Source organism: Mauremys reevesii, linkage group 3 (assembly GCF_016161935.1).
Source record: "Mauremys reevesii isolate NIE-2019 linkage group 3, ASM1616193v1, whole genome shotgun sequence".
Classification (NCBI taxonomy): domain Eukaryota; kingdom Metazoa; phylum Chordata; order Testudines; family Geoemydidae; genus Mauremys; species Mauremys reevesii.
In genome coordinates, this window is record NC_052625.1 from 98628782 (window position 1) to 98652472 (window position 23691).

The 23691-nt window shown below is 43.4% G+C and overlaps 1 protein-coding gene across 1 annotated transcript; it reads right to left on the bottom strand.

Annotated features, from left to right (window-relative positions):
• Window positions 1-278: 278 nt before the first annotated feature.
• Window positions 279-23452, bottom strand: IYD (iodotyrosine deiodinase). Its single transcript, XM_039528450.1, has 5 exons — window positions 23223-23452; window positions 13530-13724; window positions 10963-11122; window positions 8968-9124; window positions 279-2117 (listed from the first exon to the last, which is right to left on the bottom strand). The coding sequence occupies exons 1-5, from the start codon at window positions 23407-23409 to the stop codon at window positions 1935-1937; spliced, it is 882 nt and encodes a 293-aa protein (XP_039384384.1). The 5' UTR covers window positions 23410-23452; the 3' UTR covers window positions 279-1934.
• Window positions 23453-23691: the final 239 nt, after the last annotated feature.

Consider the following 23691-nt stretch of genomic DNA (forward strand, 5'->3'; position numbering starts at 1 on the left):
ACTGATTTAAACTGGTTCAGTTAAACAAGTTGAAACCTGTAGGTGGGCCCACTTATTTCAGTTTAAAAGGAACTTTGGTTTAGCTTAAGTCAACTGGGAACAGATGTAAGCTAAACCGAAATGTGTGTCCATACACAGCTTTGCGCCAATTTAACTATACTCCTTTAAAAACTAATTGAAGTCACTCCAGTTCAACTTTTCCCTATAGACAAGGCCTTAGTTTTGTATAGATTAACCCTCTTCCTAATAAACTTAATAAGTCTGGTTTAGACCAAAACAAGAGAGTAGCTCATAGAAATTGTTTATTAATGACCACATAGATGGCATTTGACTCCAGTTAAGAGCAATATTTTTGCTCCTATGGAGGTACTCTGTTGCAGTGGTTATAGAGAAAGGGGAACATACTTGCACATGTGGTGGTTATGTGCAGGAATTAGATGGTTTTATAAGGAAATTCTTAAAGAGCTTTATCTTAAGACAACATGCCGGCTTTCTACAGGTCCCCTGACCTGCTTACTTAACGCTCCAGTAAAGCATCTGCATTGTAAATAGAATGACAAGTGCATTTTTTTTTACTGTTATCTGTTAGACTTTGTATTGCATTTTATTGGGAAAATGTGACTTCCTCCTCCTATGGAACTGTGATATAGTAAAATATGGACTGTCCTTGTAATGAAAAGCTTTCATGCCAATACAGAAACAAGAGAAATGCCAAAAAGAGGATGGGTGTTTAGAAATATGCTCACCCTTTTTAGTGTAAGAGGAGGCAGGCTACCCAGCCAGGAAGCCAGATTTTTAGCCAGGTTCTTTGAATATAAACCAGATCCTGAAGAAATGATGTACGATGTAGTATGTTGACATTTCATTGTAACTTTGCCTTAGTAAAATGTTCCAAAATGAGACTGTCCACACACACAGTCTTTTGCATGCGTTTAACAAAATCAGTTTAAAATGACAACTTCAGTGAAGCTGGAGCACCTGTGTGTGCAGACAGATCCAAAGTCAGTATTGTGGTTTCCTCTATGGGACCCTCCCACCTTGCAGGGTCCTGGAGCCTGGGCTCCAGCCCAAGCCTGAATATCTAAACGTCAATTAAACAGCCCCCTGGCCTGAATCCAGGTCAGCTGGTGAGGGCCAGCCATGGGTTATTAATTGCAGTGTAGACATACCCTCTATTTGCTTCACTAGGGACAGCAATGATGGGAGCACTAGCATAGATAGGAAACCAGCATTTTCACTGTCATGCCACCTAACTGCCCAGAGCACATGTAGATGACACCAGTTAGAACATCGTGGGTACCATGTCTGCCCTTGATTTCCCCTAATGGGGACTTGCACCAGTGGCAGCAAAGGAAGGAAGTTTAGAGAAAACATCTAGCTTAGACAAGGCCTCCACGTAGCTCAGTCAAGCAGAAGTGACGATATCCTCTTCCTCTGCAAAGGATAATGCAGCTGGTGGGCAGGGGATCTTTGACTGGTGTACATCAAGCAATGTACAAACGGCTTACTCTCTGCTGCCTTGCTGTGCTGAAAGCCCCGAAGTGAAGATAACTGTGCAAGTGACAATCAAAAGATATCAGGATGAGGAGGTTCTTTCCAATTCAGGGAAAGAGTCGCTCCCTAACGGGGAGAGGAAACTGAAGCAATAAAGGCAATTGAAGTGCTATTGTGCATATCCCCTGGAACAATCAACCAGGCTCATCAATAGTAGCAGCTGTCAGATTCACAGAGCTTGATTGCTTGCTGCTATTACTGGAGGCAGCCGCTGCAATTACTAGTGCTAAGAAGGCATATGGGTATAAACAGCCAGACCCACAGGTACATTTAAGGGGACAAAGATAAGCTGTGTATAATAGACAGAGAAAAGCAGCAGATAGTGGGCTGTTGCTTTACAGTGAGCATTTTAGTAGTTTCTTTCTTTGGTTGTTCCATGCTCACATAACCACCATAATGTCATCCAGTGGCTTTCGTGTCAAATCAGGCACAGTGGCGTCTTTGCTGGGGTACCCAACAGGGAGCAGCAAGAGTAATTTCTCGTTTTTTGGGCGTTGGAGCAGCACCCTGAGGCGAGGGCCACAGTTCAGAGGTGTAGAGGTCACTGTGACCAGACCCACGTTCTAGAACGAGAGAGAGGGAGACAGACAAACAGAAGCAAGGTGCAGTTTAAACTGAATGACATAAAATTCAGTCCTCCGAGTCTGTAGCTGACCTTCCATGCCCATCTTCCTACTGTACAGTCCAAACATGCTCACACGCTTTGAACCTTTAAAGCTCATCTCTAAAGTATTTGTATCCTTACAAGGAGCAAAGTTGATTTCCTACCCTACTTATAAATAAAACACACTGAGCTGCTGGGCAAATGGCACATTCCACTCCCCGCCCCTCCTCCCCCACCCACCACACTACCACTGATATTCGGAGGCCACCTCTCACTCCAGCAGCCTAGAGAGCAGTGAAGGGGTCGAAAGGAACTCCTCCACGTGGGAGTAGTGTAGGCTAGCATAAGCAGTCCTATGCAGCCTATTGTCTCACAGGCCTCAAGGTAGATGGGGCTGAGATGTGACCTAACCTTAGTGCTCAGTGTTATGGGGATTCTGAACTACGGCAGCTGTGAGGAGGCTGTTGGAAGTTAGATCAATCCTGTGGGCTGCTCAAACTTACACCCGGGGCTTTTCCTCTTTCCCCAGGGCTTGCACCTTAAGTGCTGTGCCTCTCAGGAGGTGCCTCACAGGATTAGCCTGTAGTCTTCTATGAAAGTGTGTGTGGGGGGGGAGGGGGGTGATTGTTTTTAAAATCCCAGAGACATTCATTAAACCCATTCACTTATTCCCCAGTCCTCCCATATAAAATCCCACAAGAAAATGAAGCATTACGCCAAACACTAGGATCAGGTACTAGACATGACATGAACATAGAGCTCTCATTGATTCAATAGTAGTTTGCATGTGGATTTAAGCAGAACATGGCCCAATGCTTAATTGGTTAAGCATTTTGGGAGTGCCTTAGAATGAAAGGGCATATACTAAGTTTAAAGGAGAGCCAGTTTTATGACATTTTCACAGGTTCCACCTCCCATATTGAAATAGCTGGTCTAGTGCTCTGAAGAGGCAGTGCTAGCTGCAGTAGTGATAAGTATTATGGAGTCATAGAGCTGGCTCCCTTCTGAAAGAGTATAAAATAATTTCTAGAAGCTGGGCCAGTGCCCATGCCAGGGGGCCCCGTTCAACTGGGAGGCCCTGGAAAAAACTGTGCTGCCCACCCTGCATGTTACAAGAAGTTATAGCCAGCCAACACAGCCTGCCAAGAAACATGGAGGAGACCCCTTTTCAAGAAGTTCTCTTGCTTGCACTTTCACTCCGGTGTCAGGAAACAGGCAGAGCTTTCATGTGGCACTGGTGGACATTTTGGCAGCGTTTTCTGACCCACCAAAGGAGCGTAACAGAGCTTCGGCTGGAGCAGCAGGAGGAAGAAGAGTAACCTGGCATGGCAGACTCACACTAGCTGATACTGTTCGTTACACTTAGCATAGCCACTGATGCCCCCTACCAAGACTGTGCTGGGCCACAAGCACAGACTGGTGGGATCACATTGTCATAGGGACCTGGTATGACCAGCAGTGGGTTCAGAACGTTCGCAGGAAGAAAGATACATTTCTGGAGCTTTGTGAGCAGCTCGCCCCAACTCTCCAACGTAGAAACATGAGGCTGCCTTTGCCAGTTCAGCAGCAGGTTGCTGTTTGGAAGCTGGCGACCCCAGACTGCTACCAGAATGTGGTCAGCCAGTTTGGTGTTGGAAAGTTGACAGTGGGTACAGTAGTGGCAGAGGTTTCTGAGGCAGTCAGGCATTTGGTTAACTCCAAGATGGCAGGCATACAAAGCTATTCCTGAAGTAATTGCTGGCTTTGAGAGAATGGGGTTTCCACACTGCACCAGGGCCATTGATGGGAGTCATGTGTCCATAGTTTACCCTCCTCCAGGACCACACGAGTACATAAAGTGTTATGGAGGCCCTCGTGGACCACAGAGATCAATTTATGAATATCAGTGTAGGCTACACTGGGAAAATTCACAATGCCAGGGTTTCTAACCAATCAGGAATTTACATTCATGGACAGGCTGGGACAGGGCCGCCCAGAGGATTCCGGGGGCCCGGGGTCTTCGGTGGCGGGGGGTCCCTCCGTTCAGGGACCCGCCGCCAAAGTGCCCCAAAGACCCACGGCGGGGACCCGCCTCCGCTGAATTACCGCCGAAGCGGGATCCGCCGCCGAAGTGCAGCCCCCACCGCGGGTCTTCGGGGCACTTTGGCGGCGGGTCCCAGAACGGAACGACCCCCCCCCCCCGCTGCCAAATTACCGCCGAAGACCCGGCTGCACTCCGGCGGCGGGTCCCGCTTCGGCTGTAATTCGGCGGCGGGGGGGGGGGGTCCTTCTATCCCGGAAAGGAAGGACCCCCCCACCAGCGAAGACCTGGAGCGAAGAAGCTCCGGGGGCCCGGACCTCGCGAGAGTTTTCCGGGGCCCCAGGAGCGAGTGAAGGACCCTGCTCCAGGGGCCCCGAAAAACTCTCGTGGGGGCCCTTGCTGGGCCCGGGGCCTGGGGTAAATTGCCCCACTTGCCCCGCCCCCCTCTGGGCGGCCCTGGGCTGGGACACTATTCCCACCAAATGACATGGTTATAAATGTCCCTACCATTATTCTGGGGGACCCTATGTGCTCCCTTTTGCCTTGGCATATGAATCATGCCCTGATTTCAGAGGCCTTGACAAAAGATGGTTTAATTACACGATGAGCAGGTATAGAATGGTTGTTTGAATGTGCTTTTGGCAGATTGAGATCCTACTGGAGATGTCTACGGACATGTTTGGATGCCAGTGTCATCAGTGCTGTCTGCATTACTGTACCTTGCTGTGCTCTTCACAATCTTTGTGGAGCCAGAGGTGAGCCATTTCCCCCTGAATGGACCTATGACAGTGAGGGGCCACTGAATCAGTGCCCTCAGTCGGAAAGGGCACCTAGCACAGCTGGCGCTGGGTGCACCCGGGCATCTGAAGTCAGGGATGCTTTGTGCTCCCACATTATGGACTTGCATGGCCCCATGGAAGAGGGGGAATAGTACTCTATGAATGTGCTTGTTGGGGGCGGGGAGGAATGGGGCTAATTGCTTTGGGGTGGGTTCAGTGCTTGGAGGGGTGGGGGCTTGATTGCCAAGCAATGTACTTACTAATGACATGACTACTTATGAAATGGGGGTGGGGGATGAGTCACAATATGTATTCATATAAGGAAGTGATTGAAGAGTGGATTGCTGTACCTAACTGTGGAGGAATAGTGTTGGTTTATTAATTCCTAATTGTTTCCAATCATGGGTTTAGCTTTATTATTTCAACTCATGATTGTATGATGACATGCAGTGATAGCAATAAACTTTGATGAGATAAAAGGCTTTATTTATAAATATGTTCAAACAGTACAACAGTCACCCATTGCCATGCAGGCAACTGCCCTTACAATATCCAAACAGTTACAAAAGAACATTTCCAAAAAACCAGGAACTGCGTAGCAAGTGCCTAGTCCTATGCTGAAACACTGACCTCTAGCTGTGAGAAAGCCCCAGCCTTCCTCCTGCCTCTTGGCACGCTTTTTCTCCAGTCTTATGTCCCTCTGTTTCTGGTACTAGCCCTGCTTGTTGAACCATAAGTTCATCACGGAAATGCTTTCTCTTGGAACAGTCCAGAAGGTACACTGGGCCAGGCTTGTCCTGCACTGTCAGGGGTCAAGCTGTGGAGGGATATATTGTGAAAGGGATGTTTCAGTCCACAGAATCTCCCTGGACATTGTCTCTGCATTACTTTAACTAGGCCATGGTAAGTTAAAAATTCTAAGCCGTTTTTGTTTTACAAAAATTGCAGAACTACTTATGTTGGGGTACAGAGGCAGTCAGTGACCTTGCTACAAAAGACTTTTTCTGTCATTTCAGGACTTCACATTTTGAAGGCCATCTTGTGGTGGCATATTGGCAAAGCTGCTGGTAGGAAACCTGCAGTGTAGGCAGCTGAGGTATTCAAATATATAGTGACTGAATAGCACATCTATGAGTAGACACCCCCGGATTTCCAATTAGGCACAGTAGACATGTGCCTAGGGGCGCCGGCATTCATGGGGCGCCTAAAAGTTAAGTGGGTTAAAAGTTTTCATTTTTTATGGCAAACACAAAGGTCAGCTGTAGGCAGGGGGTAGGGGTGCTGAAGATGCTGTGCCTAGGGGCGCGTAAGGTATAAATCTGGCCCTGTGAGTAGAGTGGCCTAGTTAGCTACTAAAGCGGTCTTGGAAAATATGCCCTTCTCCACAACCTGACTACCTATCTGGGGTTCCTGCTTCAGGAAACGTTTGCAGCTATCAGCACCTGGGATTGGGTCAGAATTCATAAGGAAATCAACAGGATGCTGCATTAGCTTCCACAGGGCTTACCCTGTTATGGCAACATGGGACCACACAGAACTCCACAGCCTTCTTCCTCCCTGTGCTCATATTTCTTGGCAAAAATTCAAACCCCAGTCAGACTTGGGATAAATGATTGTCACTTATGGACTGCATGGACTTCCTCTAACTCAAATGGACTAGTTTTGAAAATGGATCACATTTTCCCAAACACACATATATACAATTTCCAGGAAGGTCCCTAGGCCACTGACTGATTACAGAGCAGCAAACAAAGGCATGGCAATGTAAGGTTATTTTTAAAAAACAGTAGTGGCCGTAAAAAAAATCTGTGCCTTTCCAATAAGAAGACTTTTTAGAGCTGTTCTTTACTGTTTGCATTTCCCGGTCACCATTTTGAACTCCACACAAGTGGGAGGGATGCACCAAGGCACTGTGATGCAATCTGCCTTTAGCAGCTACAAGCCGCTAGCCTCAGCTTCTCAGAACTTTTGCATTGATTCATACAGTGGAAATCCCTCCCATTACTGTAGCAATAAATATTAAATTGGAGCCAGAAACTTACCAGGCTCAGGGGCGGCTTCTGTCCCTTCCATGTCTGCTGCAGGCTCAGCAGCGGGCTGTTCCTCGAGGGGGCATCAAACAGCTCCTCTGAGTATGGACCCAGAAGTTGCCGCTGATCCTGTTCCTAAGTGTGCTCTAGGCCCGCCTCAGCAACAGAGTGACTTCATAGTCCTCACTCAGTGTCTGTTGCTGGCTCCCATCACTCCCCATGCTAGATTCTGTGGCTGGCAGGGCACATCTGAGCTGACCAGGCCATTATGCACCACAGTTGGCTCCGTCCTGGGTTCAGTGCCAGTCCAACACCTCATAAAACAGGCAGGGTGCCAGCGAGTTGCCTGAGGCGTGGATCTGGTCCCTCGTTTTCCAGCATTTGCTCTTGAGCTGCTAAATCCTCTCCCTGCACTGGTCACCAATCCAGTAAATTGGCAAAGCTGCCAGTTTCTTTGCAGTTTGCTGGTATGCATGCTGGTCACTCTTGGTACTTTTACTAAAGTTTTACCACAGTTTTGCTGGCCTCGCACCAGAGATTCATCAAAGCTGGCTGTGCTCCCATCACCACGAAACAGTGCACTTTGGAAAAGGCTTCTTCTGTTCAGTCTCCATTGCAAACACAGAAGGCTCTCAGATGGTGTGTTTGCAGCTCGGTGAAGACAATGGAAAGGTTAACACTGACTCACTGAGCTGCTGCTGTGCACCAAGAAGGATGGCTTCCGTTTTCAATTGAGTCAACTGGAGATTCTTAGGATAAAGGATACTTTTGGCAGTCTCCCAAGACCTGAGTCAAGTGGGGCTGCATCTACTCTGCAAAACAATAGGGCTTGAACCCTGGGTCACGGCTTGTCATGGGCTCAGACCCTCCACCCTTGCAGGGTCCTAGGACCCTAGGTCCAAGCCAGAGTCAGAGATTTGTGTGTAGACAGAAGGGGTTTGGGGCTCAAGCCTGAGTCTGAGCCTGGGCTTACGTTGCAGTATAGACATACAGTAATCATACACAGTTGCAGAGGGGCAACATACCAGTGTTACAATTAAATTTTGCACACTGCTCCCTCCTCAGATTTCCTGCTGTGAATATTTTCCTTCAGAACGAATGATTCAGAAAAATTTAGACTAAAAGAGAAGAGTCTGGTAATGCATTGGCCCGCTGTAATTGTGGTCCATTAATGATTTAACAGTTTAAAAAAATCACTATTTAAACATTTTTGCATGCATTAGATATAAGGACTAGAATTAAATGTTGAGAGACTAGTCAAACAATCTGATTGGCCAGTGTATAAAGTTCAGAGCTTTAAACTCATTAGAAATAAATTAATCTTTAGAACAAAACAACTGAAACTGCATTGGCTGTTAAACAAAACATACGCCTGCTCTTCCCCCCCCGCCCCTCAAGTAATGTGCACAACACTGAAACTGATCTCAAAGCAAGACATGTCCTGGGGATTCATGAAAGGAAGTTGTGTTAGAGTAATGGCATATCATTTTAAGACTGACATACTGGTAACCTGAGACCCCTAGCATCATTATTAGTGTAGTACAAAAGTTATGAGTGCTTAAGTTGGTATCTACTGCAGCTCTATTAATAAGACAGTATTAAGTCTGTATGCACCTGAATTTACTGTCTAAAAGGAGGTGCAAATAACACGAAGCACATTGCTTAAATTAAGTTCTTCTTACAGTTAGCCAGTATGGATGGAGAAAGATTTACCTTTTCATATTTGGGCCTATATCTAGCTAGTCCACAGTGTCATTTTTCCCATGACAATGTATGCTATCAATAGATGAACATTTCAGCTTAAAACTTTCACTTGCGTGATTTTTATTTTTTTTAAATAGCAAGTTAAACTTTTTCAAACCTCAAAAATTAGATTTGGGTTTAATCCAAGTTTAGGGAAAGGTTCAGTTCTATTCTTACCCAGCCTAACCCATCCCTACTTTATACCGACTCTGACTGTACAGCATGCTGTCAGCGTACCTGCAGTGCAGCAAGGAGAATACCACAGGCAATAGAAACACTGATCTCATTGTAGTAATGGGTCTTCTTTTGGCCATTTGGAAGCATCCCGTACACTTGCTTAAAAATGAGGATCAGATAGGGAGCTGTATCCAGGTATTCTTTTATCCAGTTTGTTCTGCAAAAGGGTGATTTTTAAAGGCATTTATTGTGCTGTCTCATTGTTTTAACGATCATATATAATATATGCATTGGCTATAAAAGATTGGTACTGATGTACAACAGCAATAACAGGGTTTTTTAAGCTACTGCTTGGTTCAGGGTTTCTCAAACAGGGGTCGCTGCTTGTGTAGGGAAAGCCCCTGGTGGGCCAGGCCGGTGTGTTTACCTGCCCCGTCCGCAGGTCCGGCCGATCGCGGCTCCCACTGGCCGTGGATCGCTGCTCTGGGCCTATGGGAGCTGCTGGAAGTGGCGCGGGCTGAGGGACATACTGGTTGCCGCTTCCAGCAACTCCCATTGGCCTGGAGCAGCGATCCGCGGCCAGTGGGAGCCGCAATTGGCCGGACCCGCGGACGGGGCAGGTAAACACACCGGCACGGCCCGCCAGAGGCTTTCCCTACACAAGCAACGACCCGTTTGAGAAACTTTGGCTTAGTTACTGATCTTAAACAACATTTAAATGAAGTTTGCTGGATATTTTTCTAGAAACAAGCCTGAATTAGAACCCTGGGTCCCAGAACTCTCAGTCTATGGAAGGATGAGAGAAAGATTTTACTTGCCAGCTCTGTAGTGTGCAGTTGCATGAGAATATGGTGCAGATATATCCCCTCCTACCTGAGGACTGATCTCATGAGCACTCATTCTCAGGCAGTGGGAACTAAGACAGTGGCATGATTTTCAGACTTTTGGGTTTCCTATAGCTCCCACTGTAGTCAGTGGTGTTTACTGGTGGGCCACTGAACTGGGAACTTTGGATAAGTTTTAAAGCTATTTTGTGTAGTACATATCCATCCAACCTAGATCATTGACCTGTACTTATGTAGGTCATCCCTTTTGGGCTTCAGTCACTTTGGTTCCAGATATGTTGGTATATGAATTTATGAGATGATATAGCCTAGAAGGATATATAAAAGATCTACTTCCTCCTATTTTCATGTATGATATCTCATCTCATTATGCAAAGAGATACATTTTAATTATATACATAGTACACATGTAATTTGGTCTTGCACCAGCATAATAATTACCATTATAATAAATAAATAAGTCTACTTGAAGAACAATTGATCCCCACCCACTTTATAACAGCCCCTAACGTATTTGAAGACTTATCAGGTGCCCTCTCAGTCTTCTTTTCCTCAAAATTAAACATGCTTTTTAAAAACCTTTCCTCATTTTATCACTTTTTGTTGATGTCTTCTGGACTCTCTCCAAAATGTCCATATCTTTCTTAAAGTACGGTGCCCACAATTGGAGACAATACTCCAGCTGAGACCTCCCCCATGCCAAGAAGAGTGGGACAATTATATCCTGTGTCTGACATACAACACTCCTATTAGTACATCCCAGAATTATATTAGCCTTTTTTGCAGCTGCACCACATTGTTAGCTCCTATTCAATTTGTGATCCATTATAACCCCCAGAATGCTCAAAAAGTCTAAAAAAATAGGATTTTAAACTGAGCTGAATAATTCTGTTTTTCCTTGAAGTAAGAGAAAAAACAAGCGGTGCCAGTATGAATAAAATTCCCTAACAAACCTTTTCTTTTGTCTTTCTCACTTGCAAGTTAGATTTATTTATTTACCTTGCCCAAGATTTTTAAAATTGACTAATGATTTTGGGTGCCTCAATATTCAGGTGTTCAGCTTGAGACACTTAAGAGGCCAGTTTTCACAAGGTGGGTGCTCATCCTTTTATAAAAATCAGCTTCTTTCAAGATGTCTCAAGTCAGGCACTTAAAACTCCCTAGTCACTTTTGAAAAATCTTAGCCCATTATTTGCCTCGATTTTTGTACCTCAGTCTCTTCAGGTCATTAACCCATCGGTCTCCCATTCTTTTCTTGTAGTTTATTTCCTCCTCCTCTTCAATGATCTCTCGAATCCTATGTTTTACTTCAGGATCCTGCACTACCACAAAGGTCCAAGGCTCAGTGTGTGCTCCACTTGGAGAAGTTCCTTTATGCAAATAAATGCAAACATTAAAAATCAACCAACAGAATGCTAGGGGGGGGGAAATGAAGAGTCAGATCATCCTTCTGGGTGATACAGGACTGAATTACAGAGCAATAAGAAAGCAAGCTGACCAAAGGGGAAAGAATGCATTCATTCCCCCTGGTGGTGTTGGTCTCAATTCATTCTCTTCATGGAGGAAAGTCTAAAGTTCCCGTTGTAGGGCATGCCTGTGCTGTAGTGCCCCCTGCAGCATCAGTGTAGTACTGCCTCATTCTGCATCCCCACAAAGCCAGTAAGTCCACTTCAGGCACTCCTGATGCTTGTCTTAATTATATCCGCCTTGGGCTTATTTATTACAAAACCTCCTACAAAAGGATTCATAACAAAAAGTTCCAAATAGTCTCAAAAGGTGCTTCTGGTTTCCAAAGTTCCTCTGAAGCCTGCCCCCAAAACTCTGTTCCCAGGGTTACTCTCAATCTTTATTTTTCTCCATAGGAGCTGGGTAACTCAAGCAGTTGTTATACCTCAACTGACCCCACTTAATCCTCAGGCTCAGAGGGTTTGGTAGTCGTCTGCTGCTGGCGTCTGTTCCCTACTAACTGAGGAGCCTTCTTATTCCCTTCAGTATCTGCAGGCACCTGTACTGCTATGAGGAAGGAGGCAGCATTTATACTGGTCACCTTTTCCCAGCTCATCCTTCATTGGCTGGGAGAGAGGGAAGCTTTGTCCCACCCTCTCTGCAAGGCTCCTGGCCCCAGACCCCTAAAGAACAAGGTTTCACCCTAAACCATTTGTACTCCCAGGACCACTTCTTTTCTCTCAGTATCTCCGAGTTCCTTGTATCTATAATTGGACCTTTTAACTCTTGAAGAGCCACACCAGGTGGTGGGATAGACTGACCACTAGGCAATGCTGCCTTTAAGAGGAGACTACGCCATCACAGTTCTGATCAATGTCAGATGTGTTAAATCCACTGGTTAGTTCCTATCTAATGTCTGTTACAATTACTGTCTTCAATTGATAAGAGAGAATTTAGATTTTTTTAATTTCATATATGTAAGGTGCCTGTCACCAGGCATCTAAGTGCCATACAGTAATACTAATGCAATATATTAGAATATATAGAATCAAAGTAAAGCATCAACCAGTCTGAATATATAACCAATTAAAACCAAAGGCTTTGGCTTCAGGGCAAAAGCTGATGGCCTTCGGGCAAACCATTCTAGCAGCCAAAAGGATTGAGTTTCCAAGTTACACACAGAATAGGAATATTGTGATGCAAACATCTGCCAAAGAGCATATAGGTTTGATTTGACAGACCCAAAGGCAGCTGGTGCATGTAGGTGTGTATGAAATCTGAACTTGTTCACTCAGTCCTAATTGTCAGGCACAAATACAGTGGAAAGAGTATTTAGCTGGCTGAAAAGGAATAAAATCAAAGGTATAAAATATACACATTTTGCAAGACTTAAATGCCTAAAAGAAGTAAAGTGGGTATAAAAGAGCCTGATCTGTACTCCCCTGCCCCTCTTTTAAACACCTTTAACTATTTGTAGGTCTTAGAAACAAAGGACCATTTGCTAACCAAAGCCCTGCTTAAGTTTGAGATGCACCAGGAACAAACTATTTAAAGATAGTACTTTCACTCTCAAATTAAATGAGGCTTATCAATTACTTTGTTTCTCCTGAGAGTCAGACAAGAACTGATGGTGTTTGTTTTTTCCCCTTTCTCCACTCCTCAAAGCTTTCAGAGCACTTCACCTATGCTGCAGGCTTGTTCATTTGGTTGCATGTGCCAGAACATGTTCAGTTTTTTAATGATTGCCAGCTAATAGAAATACATCGCTATCTTCCTACATGCAAGTACAGTAACAAAACAGCTCACAGATTTTTAAAAACACGGAAATGATCCACTGCAAATAGTGGCTGGGATCTCTGTATTAGTAATCCTACTAGAGGCTGCTGAAACCTACTCTAATCCTTCTTACAATTTTAGGCTTTACTAAGAGCAGCCACATTCTAGGACAAGATAAATAATGGGGGTCAAATTCATCCCTGACTGAAGTCAATGGGATTACAGCGGAGTTGAGTCTGGCCCTGCAGTAAGAGACTGACACACAGGAGTTCTGACAAAGAACTAAAACGTATTTCCCAATCCCGGTCACATGACCTTGGTCGGGATTCCAAAGGTTACCATGGTCACATTGCAGGGGTCAGTATCCACTGATTCAGTGGCTGTTCAAGTGTTTCTGAATACTCATTCAATGCTGATTCAATAGGCCTACATGGTTGGCATCTTCTAAGTTTTAATTCCCTGTGGTTTTCCATATCACCCTTATCTTATGCATTTGAGGAGCAGGAGACCAGTGCTTCTGTCACTCTCAAGAGATTCATTCATTCAGTACCATACCTGCTGCTTTGATGACATTATTAATGACCTCCCTGGGGACTGGCTCATCGCTTATAAATCTGACAGACCGTCTCTTATTGAGAAGCTCATAAAATTCCTTTGACCTTTTAATCATTTCACCCTTGGAGTAACGCTCAGCAGAGAAGGAGACATGTGCAATGTTTTCATCTAATCCCTGCCAGTCGCCATCAGCATCTGTAAAGAAGGAGCAGAATGCATGCTGTGGTAAGGATTTTCTTCTTGCTGGAGAAAGTCATATATATATTTCACATTAATCACCATAATATGTTTTAACCTAAATTTGTACCTGTACCTCACTGGAGAACCAGAATTCCTAGCTGCCAGATGACAGAGATCATTAATCTCCAGCTCTAGTTGTAAAATCCACTGAATAAAGAGGCTGTTTAAAACAAATGACCACGAGCATTCCAGGTTCTAATCATGCTATAGCCATTGACTCCTTGTGTGACCCATCATCAAGTCATGACCTGTTGTGCTTCAATCAATGCATCCAGAAAACTAGGTTAAAGAATAAGACCTTGCTTTGAAAGAGATGCTACATTACAGCTAAGATTCAGCTAAATGAACAAAAATAAAATGTGAGTGCCACACGTTTTTTCCCCAAAGCATACCCATAAAAGGTCATTCAAATTAACAAAGTCAAGAAAGAGCTCATTATAAACACATGAAATTTCCTTTTGGGGTTGAATGCCAGCTTCTCTCCATGGTCACATCTCATACTAAAGGTGTTATAATGCAGAGCTCAGTTCAAATGTGACTTTGTGGTTAAAGTCTGTGGTTTCACAATGCTTTGTCTCTGTGATATCATTGGGAGAGGGGAAAGAGAGACATCTACACTTGTGACAAACCCATATTAAACTGGAGATAAAACATTGCTTTAAAATGATTCCTGCTAACATGCATTAACACACAGCTGGCCTGATTCTCTACTCACATCTGTTTACACAGACACAACTTTATTGACTTCTACAGTGAATTTATTCCTAATTTGCACTTGTGTACGCGAGAGGAGGATCAGGTCTCATTTGTATGGCTGATGAGAACTAGTCATAACAATTTTAGCCTGGGCCTGGCCCAAATCAGGCAAGCAAACTGTGCTTAAAGAGTGTTGATAACAATTCCACTAACTTAGTCTCACCCCTAACGGACCCAGAAAGAAGAAAGTGTGACTTTAAAAAAAATATGGAATTTTTAACAAATGATGTTTTTTCTAGCTGAACAAGACACAGTGGTAATTTTCTTATAATGTTTTTGTGTCTGCATGACTGAGTACATCAGCTCATGTATTGCCAGCCTCTACCTCTTTCCCTTTCTTAAAACCTAAAAACTATTCTTACATTTCACTGAAATCTTGCTGTTTATTTTTTTCATAAGATGAAATTTGTGTTGGCTTGGAGATCTATTCCTCCCCTTCTACATTCCTCAAGCATATGAGTTCTTAGGATAAAACTTGTTTTATTTTTTTGCAACTATTAAATTTAGTGAAACCCATTTAGCCTTTACATAATGGACATTCAATAATACTAAGTCATCTGCCAAGATAGAGAGTTGAAAAAATTGGAATATTTTCTTTTATGATCTTATTAATAGTCATTTGGCTATTATTCCAAAATAAAGGAAATACTACACAGTCCCAAGAGGGTAGCTGTATGGTCTTGAACAGGTTCAAACAGAAATTATCTCTTAATTTTAATTATGATTTTTTTGGGGGGACCCATACAATGTATTTGCTCATTCTATAAACAGGTTAAAAAATATTTCCAAGGATGGCTTAGCAGGTGGGAGGCGTTGCAGCCTATCCAATTTCATACTTAGAATACAAAGAGATTCTGGACTTTAGACCATATGCATTTCATTGTACATAAAAAGAAATCACTGCAGTATTTAAGTATCAGAGAGGTAGCCATGTTAGTCTGAATCTGTAGAAGCAGCAAAGATTCCTGTGGCACCTTATAAACTAACAGACGTTTTGGAGCATGAGCTTTTGTGGGTGAATACCCACTTCGTCGGATGCATGTAGTGGAAATTTCCAGGGGCGGGTGTATATATATGCAAGCAAGAAGCAGGCTAGAGATAAGGAGGTTAGAACTAACTCTAACCTGCTTCTTGCTTGCATATATATACACACCTGCCCCTGGAAATTTCCACTACATGCATCAGATGAAGTGGGTATTCACCCACGAAAGCTCATGCTCCCAAACGTCTGTTAGTCTATAAGGTGCCACAGGACTCTTTGCTGCTGCTACTGCAGTATTTGTCCCTTGTAACATTTCATGTTTGTTTACCATGTGCATACATTGTTTGCAAGGAGCTGGCACAAGGACAAGGGTAAGAAGTAATAGATTAACATTTTTGCTGGAACATTATTGATCTCCAACATGAAAAAGAAAACCTGTATGTCAAGGAGAATGCATATCCTTCCAAGGTAGCTATTATGCATCTTATGCAAACTGTGTTATAGGGGGAGCTGTGAGCAACCCCGATATTTAGATGGCCTAACACTTTCCATTTTAAAGGATCCTGATGACTTTTGCTTCAAAAGCTCTCACATCTCCAGTGTTTGCAGCATGTCTTGACTCTTCTTTGTTCCATGAAATTCCCTTCAGCTTTTGCTGAGTTACAAACTGTTAAAAAAAGGCGATTTTCTTTCTCTCACTTTTCATTCCTTGGGAATATGTTGGTGCATGCCAAAATACTAACTAGTACAAACATTGTAAAGTTGGGCTCATGTCACCACCAAAGTAGCAGCAGGAGCACCACACACTGGGCTGTGAATACTTGGGAGATGGCAGGGGCCGGGGGGGGGAGGAAGGAGCGGAGAGAAGAGAAAGAGATGGGCAGGGCTGAGGGCTCCCTTTCCTCCTTGGACCTGGCACACAGGAAATTGGGTTTACATGACACCATGGTGGAACCATCTTCTAGTAACCCTGACCCAAAGCACTCCATAAAAACAATATGTAATCAGTCCACAGAGACATAAAATGACACCAGTTAAGGACGCCACTGTGAATCAGATTTCAGCACACCGCTGCTTCTCACTGACCAGTGTCCCTTGCTGTCTCCATATCTGATCAACTGCACATTCACACATCTTTATCATACCCTTGGTACTTCTGTAAAAGGAATCAGTTACCCTGATCACACACATTCCCAAAACTAAAAGGGTGAAATTCTGCCCTCGTTTACATGTGCTGCACACACCTCCCAGTGAAGCCAATGGGAGTTGTGCACATATCTGAAGACAGAATTTGGCCCACAGTTGGTATTTGGTTTCAAACTCTGTGTGTCAGACTGATGGATTTGTGGAAGTAACAAAACAGACTGTATTGATTCCTAATACTACATCTAAAGCAACATAGAGACATTGACATCATTCCTATCAATTTGGTGGTAGTGAGTTTTTGTAAACTGATTGGTGTTTAGAGAGAATACCCTGACATAGCCAAATGAAGAGGACTCTGGAAAATGGTAGCCCCCATTCTCTCTCATTAGTTACCTCCTTACAATGAGGCTTAATTGGCATTCAGAATTAAAGAAACCCCATCCATGAAATGTACTGCACTTTCTATTAGGCCAATTGTTGGAGGAGACTCACCGGTCTGACCTTGGCTCCTAAGCAGATCAATGAACAGAATGCCCTGCTTTGTCAGCACTCTTTGTAAGCCTATTGCAAAACCAGTAAAAATATTATTAGAGGGATAACTACTCTAATGTGTAAGCTCTTACAAGGCACAAACACAGCCATTAATAAAAGAGGTATGTCAAATGTTGTGGAATTAATATGAACAGTTTGTATTCTTCATATGCTGAAGTTTTTTATTGTATAATTCACAACAGCTAATATAATAATATTAAGAGGTGATGTACTGACATGAAGAGGCGACCTCTGAACACTGCCATCCTCATGGGGGCAGAAGCAGCATTTGAGAGGTGGAGAGATTCCTTTTTAGAGGTCTTATAAATTACATTGTATACATGCATTACACTTTTAGAAGAAATGGTACACGCATTTAACGAGAGTATATTGCCAGGCTCAGGCTTCACTAAAATAGGACCTCTTCTATATAACTGTGGCACACCCTTGCCAGTGCTAATTATCTCAATGTGGTTGATTCTTAGGGCAACAAGGGTAAGAACAGCTCACCTTGTTTTGAATGATCCTTGTCTGTTACTGTAAATTGGCTTTATGTGCATCTTTACAAAGCAACTTCACTTGCAACTTCCATGATCACAAATCTCCACTGATTTTAACATCTGCTCCAGAAAGGGACTTGCATTTCTTCCTGACTTGTGGAATTCAGTGGAATATGGCAACAATTAACTGGGAAAGATTATGAAGAGACAAGGTGGGCAAGGTAATATCTTTTATTAGACCAACTTTTGTTGGTCAGAGAGACAAACGTTCAAATTTACACAGAGCTCTTCTTCAGGCCTGAAGAAGATATTACCTCCTCCACCTTGTCTCTCTAATATCCTGGGACCAACACATCCACAACAACACTGCGTACAAAGATTATGAAGACATTTCAGATGTGATCTGTATATTAAGATCCTGGACTTTTAACAGCTAATGGTGGACTCACTAGTCTGACTGAACTTGTCTCAGCAACAGTCTAGATCTGAGTGGAATAACTGTATAAATCTCAAGGAGTTGGAGGCAAAGCATTTTGGCTCAGATTTTTAAAGGTATTTAGGTGTTGTAACAATGAGATTTAGTCTCCTAAATCAGTTAGGAATTGAAACACTCTTTGCAGCAATGTCTAAATACCTTCAAAAATCTGGGCTTTTATTACTATGTACTGCAGTTATGAAATTCACAGTTTATTGCTATAAGAGGTGCTCAGTCTCTTTCATTGTTCATGGCAAGGTTAAAGAAACATGTTTACCATAGCTTTCAACAATACTGAAGTGCTTATTTTGGTAACAGTACAGTGCCTTGGAACATGGCTATGATGGATGCAAATAGCTATTGTAGATCTAGAGAAGAAGAAATTCTCACATGCCAGGCCACATAAATGAGGAAATTTCTAGGGGGATAGAAATAGAAGAGCAAACAGATCTGCTGTGCTGATGCTCATGACGCTAAATGAATGTACTGTATGCCTTCCACTTAGCAAATGATTGGTTTTCGGATGGCTCCAAGCAATATTCTCCTCTTAAGCAGGAGAAAGAACAACAACAAAAAGCTCTGTAGCATCTAACCTTTTCACGCTCTGCAATTTAATTCCATTAAGCAGCTCTGGTGAGTTCAGCCAAGCAGTAAAACTAACTGTACCTAGGTGTTACTGCTCAAAGGTATGTCCTTTTCAGAGCATTGCACCATTTTTAGGCTCGCTGGATGGATGAATGGATGGATGGCTAAGCAAGTGTTAGTGCTAGCCTAATGGATATAAAGAATGTCATTTGATTCTTACGGTGTGCTGATTCAGTAACATCACTACCTAAGTGTGGTTTGCTTTATGTCCAGGCAACTTACCCCCAGTTTGTTAAAAAAGTGAGAGTCATGGTCCAGTACAGACCAAGCTTGGACTGTATTGAACTGTATGGCCCCACATCTCTTTTACTTCTTGGTTCACAGAAGAAGACCGTCTCCTTCTTCTGCCTTGCTGTGTGCTAGATAGCAGCTGTCACTTGTCCATCAAACTAGCACCATATTATTTTCCCTTCTTCCTTTTTCAACAAGTGTTGTCTCTTGCTCATAACACAGTAAAGTAGCCTCAGTGGGGTTAGGTGGCTTCTTCCAAGAACCAGGAAGAAAAATGAAACTTAGGGCTTGTCTACACAAGGATGCTCAGGAAAGTTCATCTGAATTAACTAACGTGATTTTTTAAAGTGAATTAGTTAAACTGCATTAAACCTCTGTGTGCACTCTCTTGTTCAGAATTAAAATGGCCTTAATTTGGTTTAGTTTAATCTCTTAGACAATGAACAAGCAATAACTGTAATTAGGAAAACAGGGTTATTGTAACTATATTTTTTCACACAAAGTGGAAACAGTGATTCCAGATGCCCTCTGACTGCAAAATTGTGACATCTTATTGATATTTTCTATACCTATGTTGGTATTTGCACCAAAATTCATTCCTATCTGCTGGCTTTTGGTTGGTCAGTGTGAACTGGATAGGAGATCTCAAGCCAGTTGCTAATGAACAGGAGTCCGCATCACTGAAAACACCAGACATATCTCTTGGAGAGTTGAGGGTTTGTAGCAAATAAATAAAAAATATTCCATTCGGTTTAAAAAAATAATAAAATAAAATATGCTGTGTTCTACCTCTCCTTGGCCTTGTCTGCACTAGGAAAATTAAGACCTGTAATTCACATCCAGTACAATGACAGACAGGGCCCACCCTGGGCAGTGAGGAAGGTAACACTTGAGTCCTGTTTGTACTACAGCCTCCTTCATTGCTACCACTGGTAGAGAAATGCTGGTCTGTTTTCCTGGTGCAGTTTTACACCAACCTGCTTCTCAAATATGGTTGTACAAGAAGCAGAATTTTTTTTTCAAAACTGAAAGACTTTATTTTCCAAGTCCCTTATCTTAGACCTGGTCTGTGCTTGGAAGTTTTACCAGCATAACAATTTTGGTTAGAGGTGTGATTTATTTTTACAAAAATAGTTGTAGGCCAGGTCTACACTTTTTGTTGGCATAGCTATGTCAGTCAGAAGTTTGAAACAAGCCACACCCCATAGCCAACACAGATAACCAGCACAACCCCCAGTGTAGTTGCAGCTATGTCGATGAAAGAAAGCTTCTGTCAGCTTAGCTAGCGTCATTTTGGGAGGTGGTGTTATTATGCTGACAGAACTCCTGTCAGCATAAGCTGCATCTACATGAGGGAGCTCTGCCAGTATTGCTATATCAGCATAGCTATACCAGCAAAGCATTTGCAGTGTAGGCAGGGCACTAGTGTGAAAGCAGCTATACACATATAAGGCACTTTTATACTGATACAATTGCATCCACACTAGGGAGACTGTATTGCTTTAACTGTACCAGTATAGTTATAGCAGGACAATTTCTAGTGTTGACAACATCTTAAAACTACCTGGTTCCATTCAGCTGAAACTTTCCACAAAACAACTGCTCTAACTACAGGTCAATCATGAGACATTTCAGGTAGAAATGATCCTAAGAAAGTGAGTGAAACTATTTAAATAAAATATAGTTTATAATGGAAACTCTGTTAATAACCAGGGACTCTGTTCCTGCACCCACTGAAGTCAATGAATGTTTTACTACAGATTTCAAAGGGAGTATGATCTGGCCTTTAATTAAGGCATTACTAGCTCAATAAATCACTACAGGGAGGGCCATATTCTGATCTCAGTTGTACATATGTCTTTGGGATATCCCTTGTGAAGCAGAGCAGAATTTGCTCAGAGCATGTTGCGGCTTTGCTCTTTTAACTTCTCTAAAGATAAAAAGAGGCGCTTGCCTTGCAGAGACGTTGGACTTTAAGCCTCACAGCACATGGAGGAGGGATTATTGCTTGTTGTTCAAAAGTGAAAAAATCCTACTGTACTGGGGGGATGTTTGTTGTGTTATAGTTACAGTAAATGGAAGACGGTTGTCTAAAAATCTCCCTTTTTCTAACAGGACAAAAATATTTGTTTGCATATGAAAGTTAAATTTAATTTGAATGAATATTTTGAACAAAATTTTAAGTTGGCCCATTTTAAATGACTGGCATTTAAAAAAAAGAAAAAAGCATATAAAAGTGTAAAAGAAAAAAATGTAAAACATTTTAAATATGAACCTTTCTTCACTAAGGTCCGTTTTGAAGAACTTCAATCTTTTTTACTTGTTTAGAAAATGTATGTTTTAAACTGATGGAGACATTCATAGTCAAAGTGCCACACTGAGAATTCACAGATCATCAGTTTAATTAGCCACGCAGATTTTAATTTGCCACAGTTTAATTAGAAAATTCAAGCATAAAGTGATAAAGGGAGAGGGCTTTGTTAATTTTGTAGGGGATTACTTTTTACATTGTGTAAGGAGGGCGTGGTAGATGAAGTGACTATTGTAAAAAGTTATAGATAATTTAGGAAACAGTGACTACAACTTAATGAGGTTCCATTATTGAGATTTTGGCTATACATACTAGTAAATGAAACTTGAAAAGGCTTGTGAAATAGATAGGTAATGTTTATTAGCAACAGACAGGAGCAGAAAACTGGTTGAAGTTTGAAGAGTTGGAGACATGGGCTCTGGGAGAGCATGTATCATTATGAGATAAAAACCTAAATATAAAACTTTAAAACCACAGTGGCTGAAACAGTTGTTTACATCAAATGAGAGTTTTTAGAAGAGCTCTACAAATTACAGGGGGAAAAAATCTGCAGCATTAGTTTAAGAAGAAACAGAGAGAACTTAGAAAGTATATTCAAAAAGCAAAAAGGAGGAATTGTATATTTTGTGCACATACACACTTACGTACCAATTCTGCATCAGGATCTACTAGCATAGGCCAGGGACGCCACATAATTACAGAGGCCTTGGCTAGCGGTTCCCAGCAGGGCCGGCTCTAGGCACCAGCAAAGCACGTGCTTGGGGCGTCACATTTTCAGGGGCAGCATTCCGGCCATCCTTTTTTTTTGCATTGTGTGCAGGGGGCGCCCTGGGGCCACTGCGGTTTGCGCTGCGGGGGAGCAGCACCCTCACCTTATGGCTGGACCGGACAGGCTCCGAACGGGAGGACACTTGGGCTGGGGGCTGCCCCGCGGGGCACACGGAGCTGCCTGCAGGTGCCTCAGGGCAGCTGCCCCCCAGCGCCGCAGCCGGGGCTGGGCGAAGCGGCCCAAGCTGCCCAGGGACTGTGGCAGGGCGACCAGAAGCAGCAGCAGTGAAGCTATAGAGGGTGGGGCGCTGCCGGGCGGTGCCCGTGTCCCACTCTCTGGGGCTCTGCTCCCTCTGGGGCTACCCTGCCCCGGCTCCTCAGCCCCCTGCCGGGGCAGTCTCCCAGCTCTGCCCTCCCAGGTCCCGGCCAGTCCTGGAGGCAGGAGCCCTAGCTGGAGGGACCCTGGGCTGAGGCGTGGCCCAGGAGCCCCACTGCTTACCCCGACCCTGCCAGCGCTGGACTGGCTGGAGATGAGGGGGGAGCGGGCGGAATCAGCACTGGTGGGGGGGAGCCCAGCGCTGGGGCAGCAGGGGTACAGTGTGTGGGGGGGGATGAGAGGCAACCAAAAATTTTTTTGCTTGGGGCGGCAAAAACCTAGAGCCAGCCCTGGTTCCCAGTGCAAAATCAATGCCACATTTTGTGGGTTCAAATTCTCTGCCTACCTATTTCTTGAAAAATCTGACCCTCAGCAAACGTCCAAGCAGATCCCAGTCCTACATTCCTAACATAATGAGAGGCAATTTCCTCTTCTTTAGCCCCCCACCTCACAATTTTTTCTACAGGAGCAGGCAATCTGACCTGCAATTAATTACTTTATTTAAGCTAATAATGTTGCCCAGTACTTCCTACTTTGGGATGGTCTGACTTATTCTGCCAGAGGTAAAATTTGATCTCTGTACTACTGAAAGAACTACAGTGCATTGTAGCTGCAAAGCTGTGTGCACAGACAAACTCTGTCACATTAGTCCAGGGGATCTTATCTCCCTTATTCAAACCAACAGATGAAAATTAGACACAAAAATGCTAAGTAGAGTTCTGTTTTCCTTACCTTCTTCCTCTTCATGAAGATCAGTGCTGTCTCTGAGGTCGTCATCCACCCATGGGCGAGATTCAGACTTATTTTTAGTCTCGCTCTTCCCTTTCTTGCTGTTTTTCCTGTTGCTTTTCAGGATTATCCCAATTAAAACACATATAATTGCTATAAAGACTGGGGTCAGGGAAGAAAAGAGTTCCATGACCTGGAGTTTAATTTAAAAGGGTGCACCTTCCCTTACAGTGACAGTTTCTTTCCCAAAAAGAAAGAAAATGGGGGCTGGTCGAAGGGTGATAAGCAAAAAGGGGTGGAACAAAACGTGTAGTGAGAAAGAGGAAAGTTCAATACTCTGGTTCTGTTGTTTTCCCAGACTCAGGCAAACATTCCTTATGGCTGCAGCTCTGTAGCACACCTCATTTGTTGGCATCCTCTTTAAAATCTGATACAATCAGGCAGTTTTCAAAATGCTGGATCTCTCTCCCAC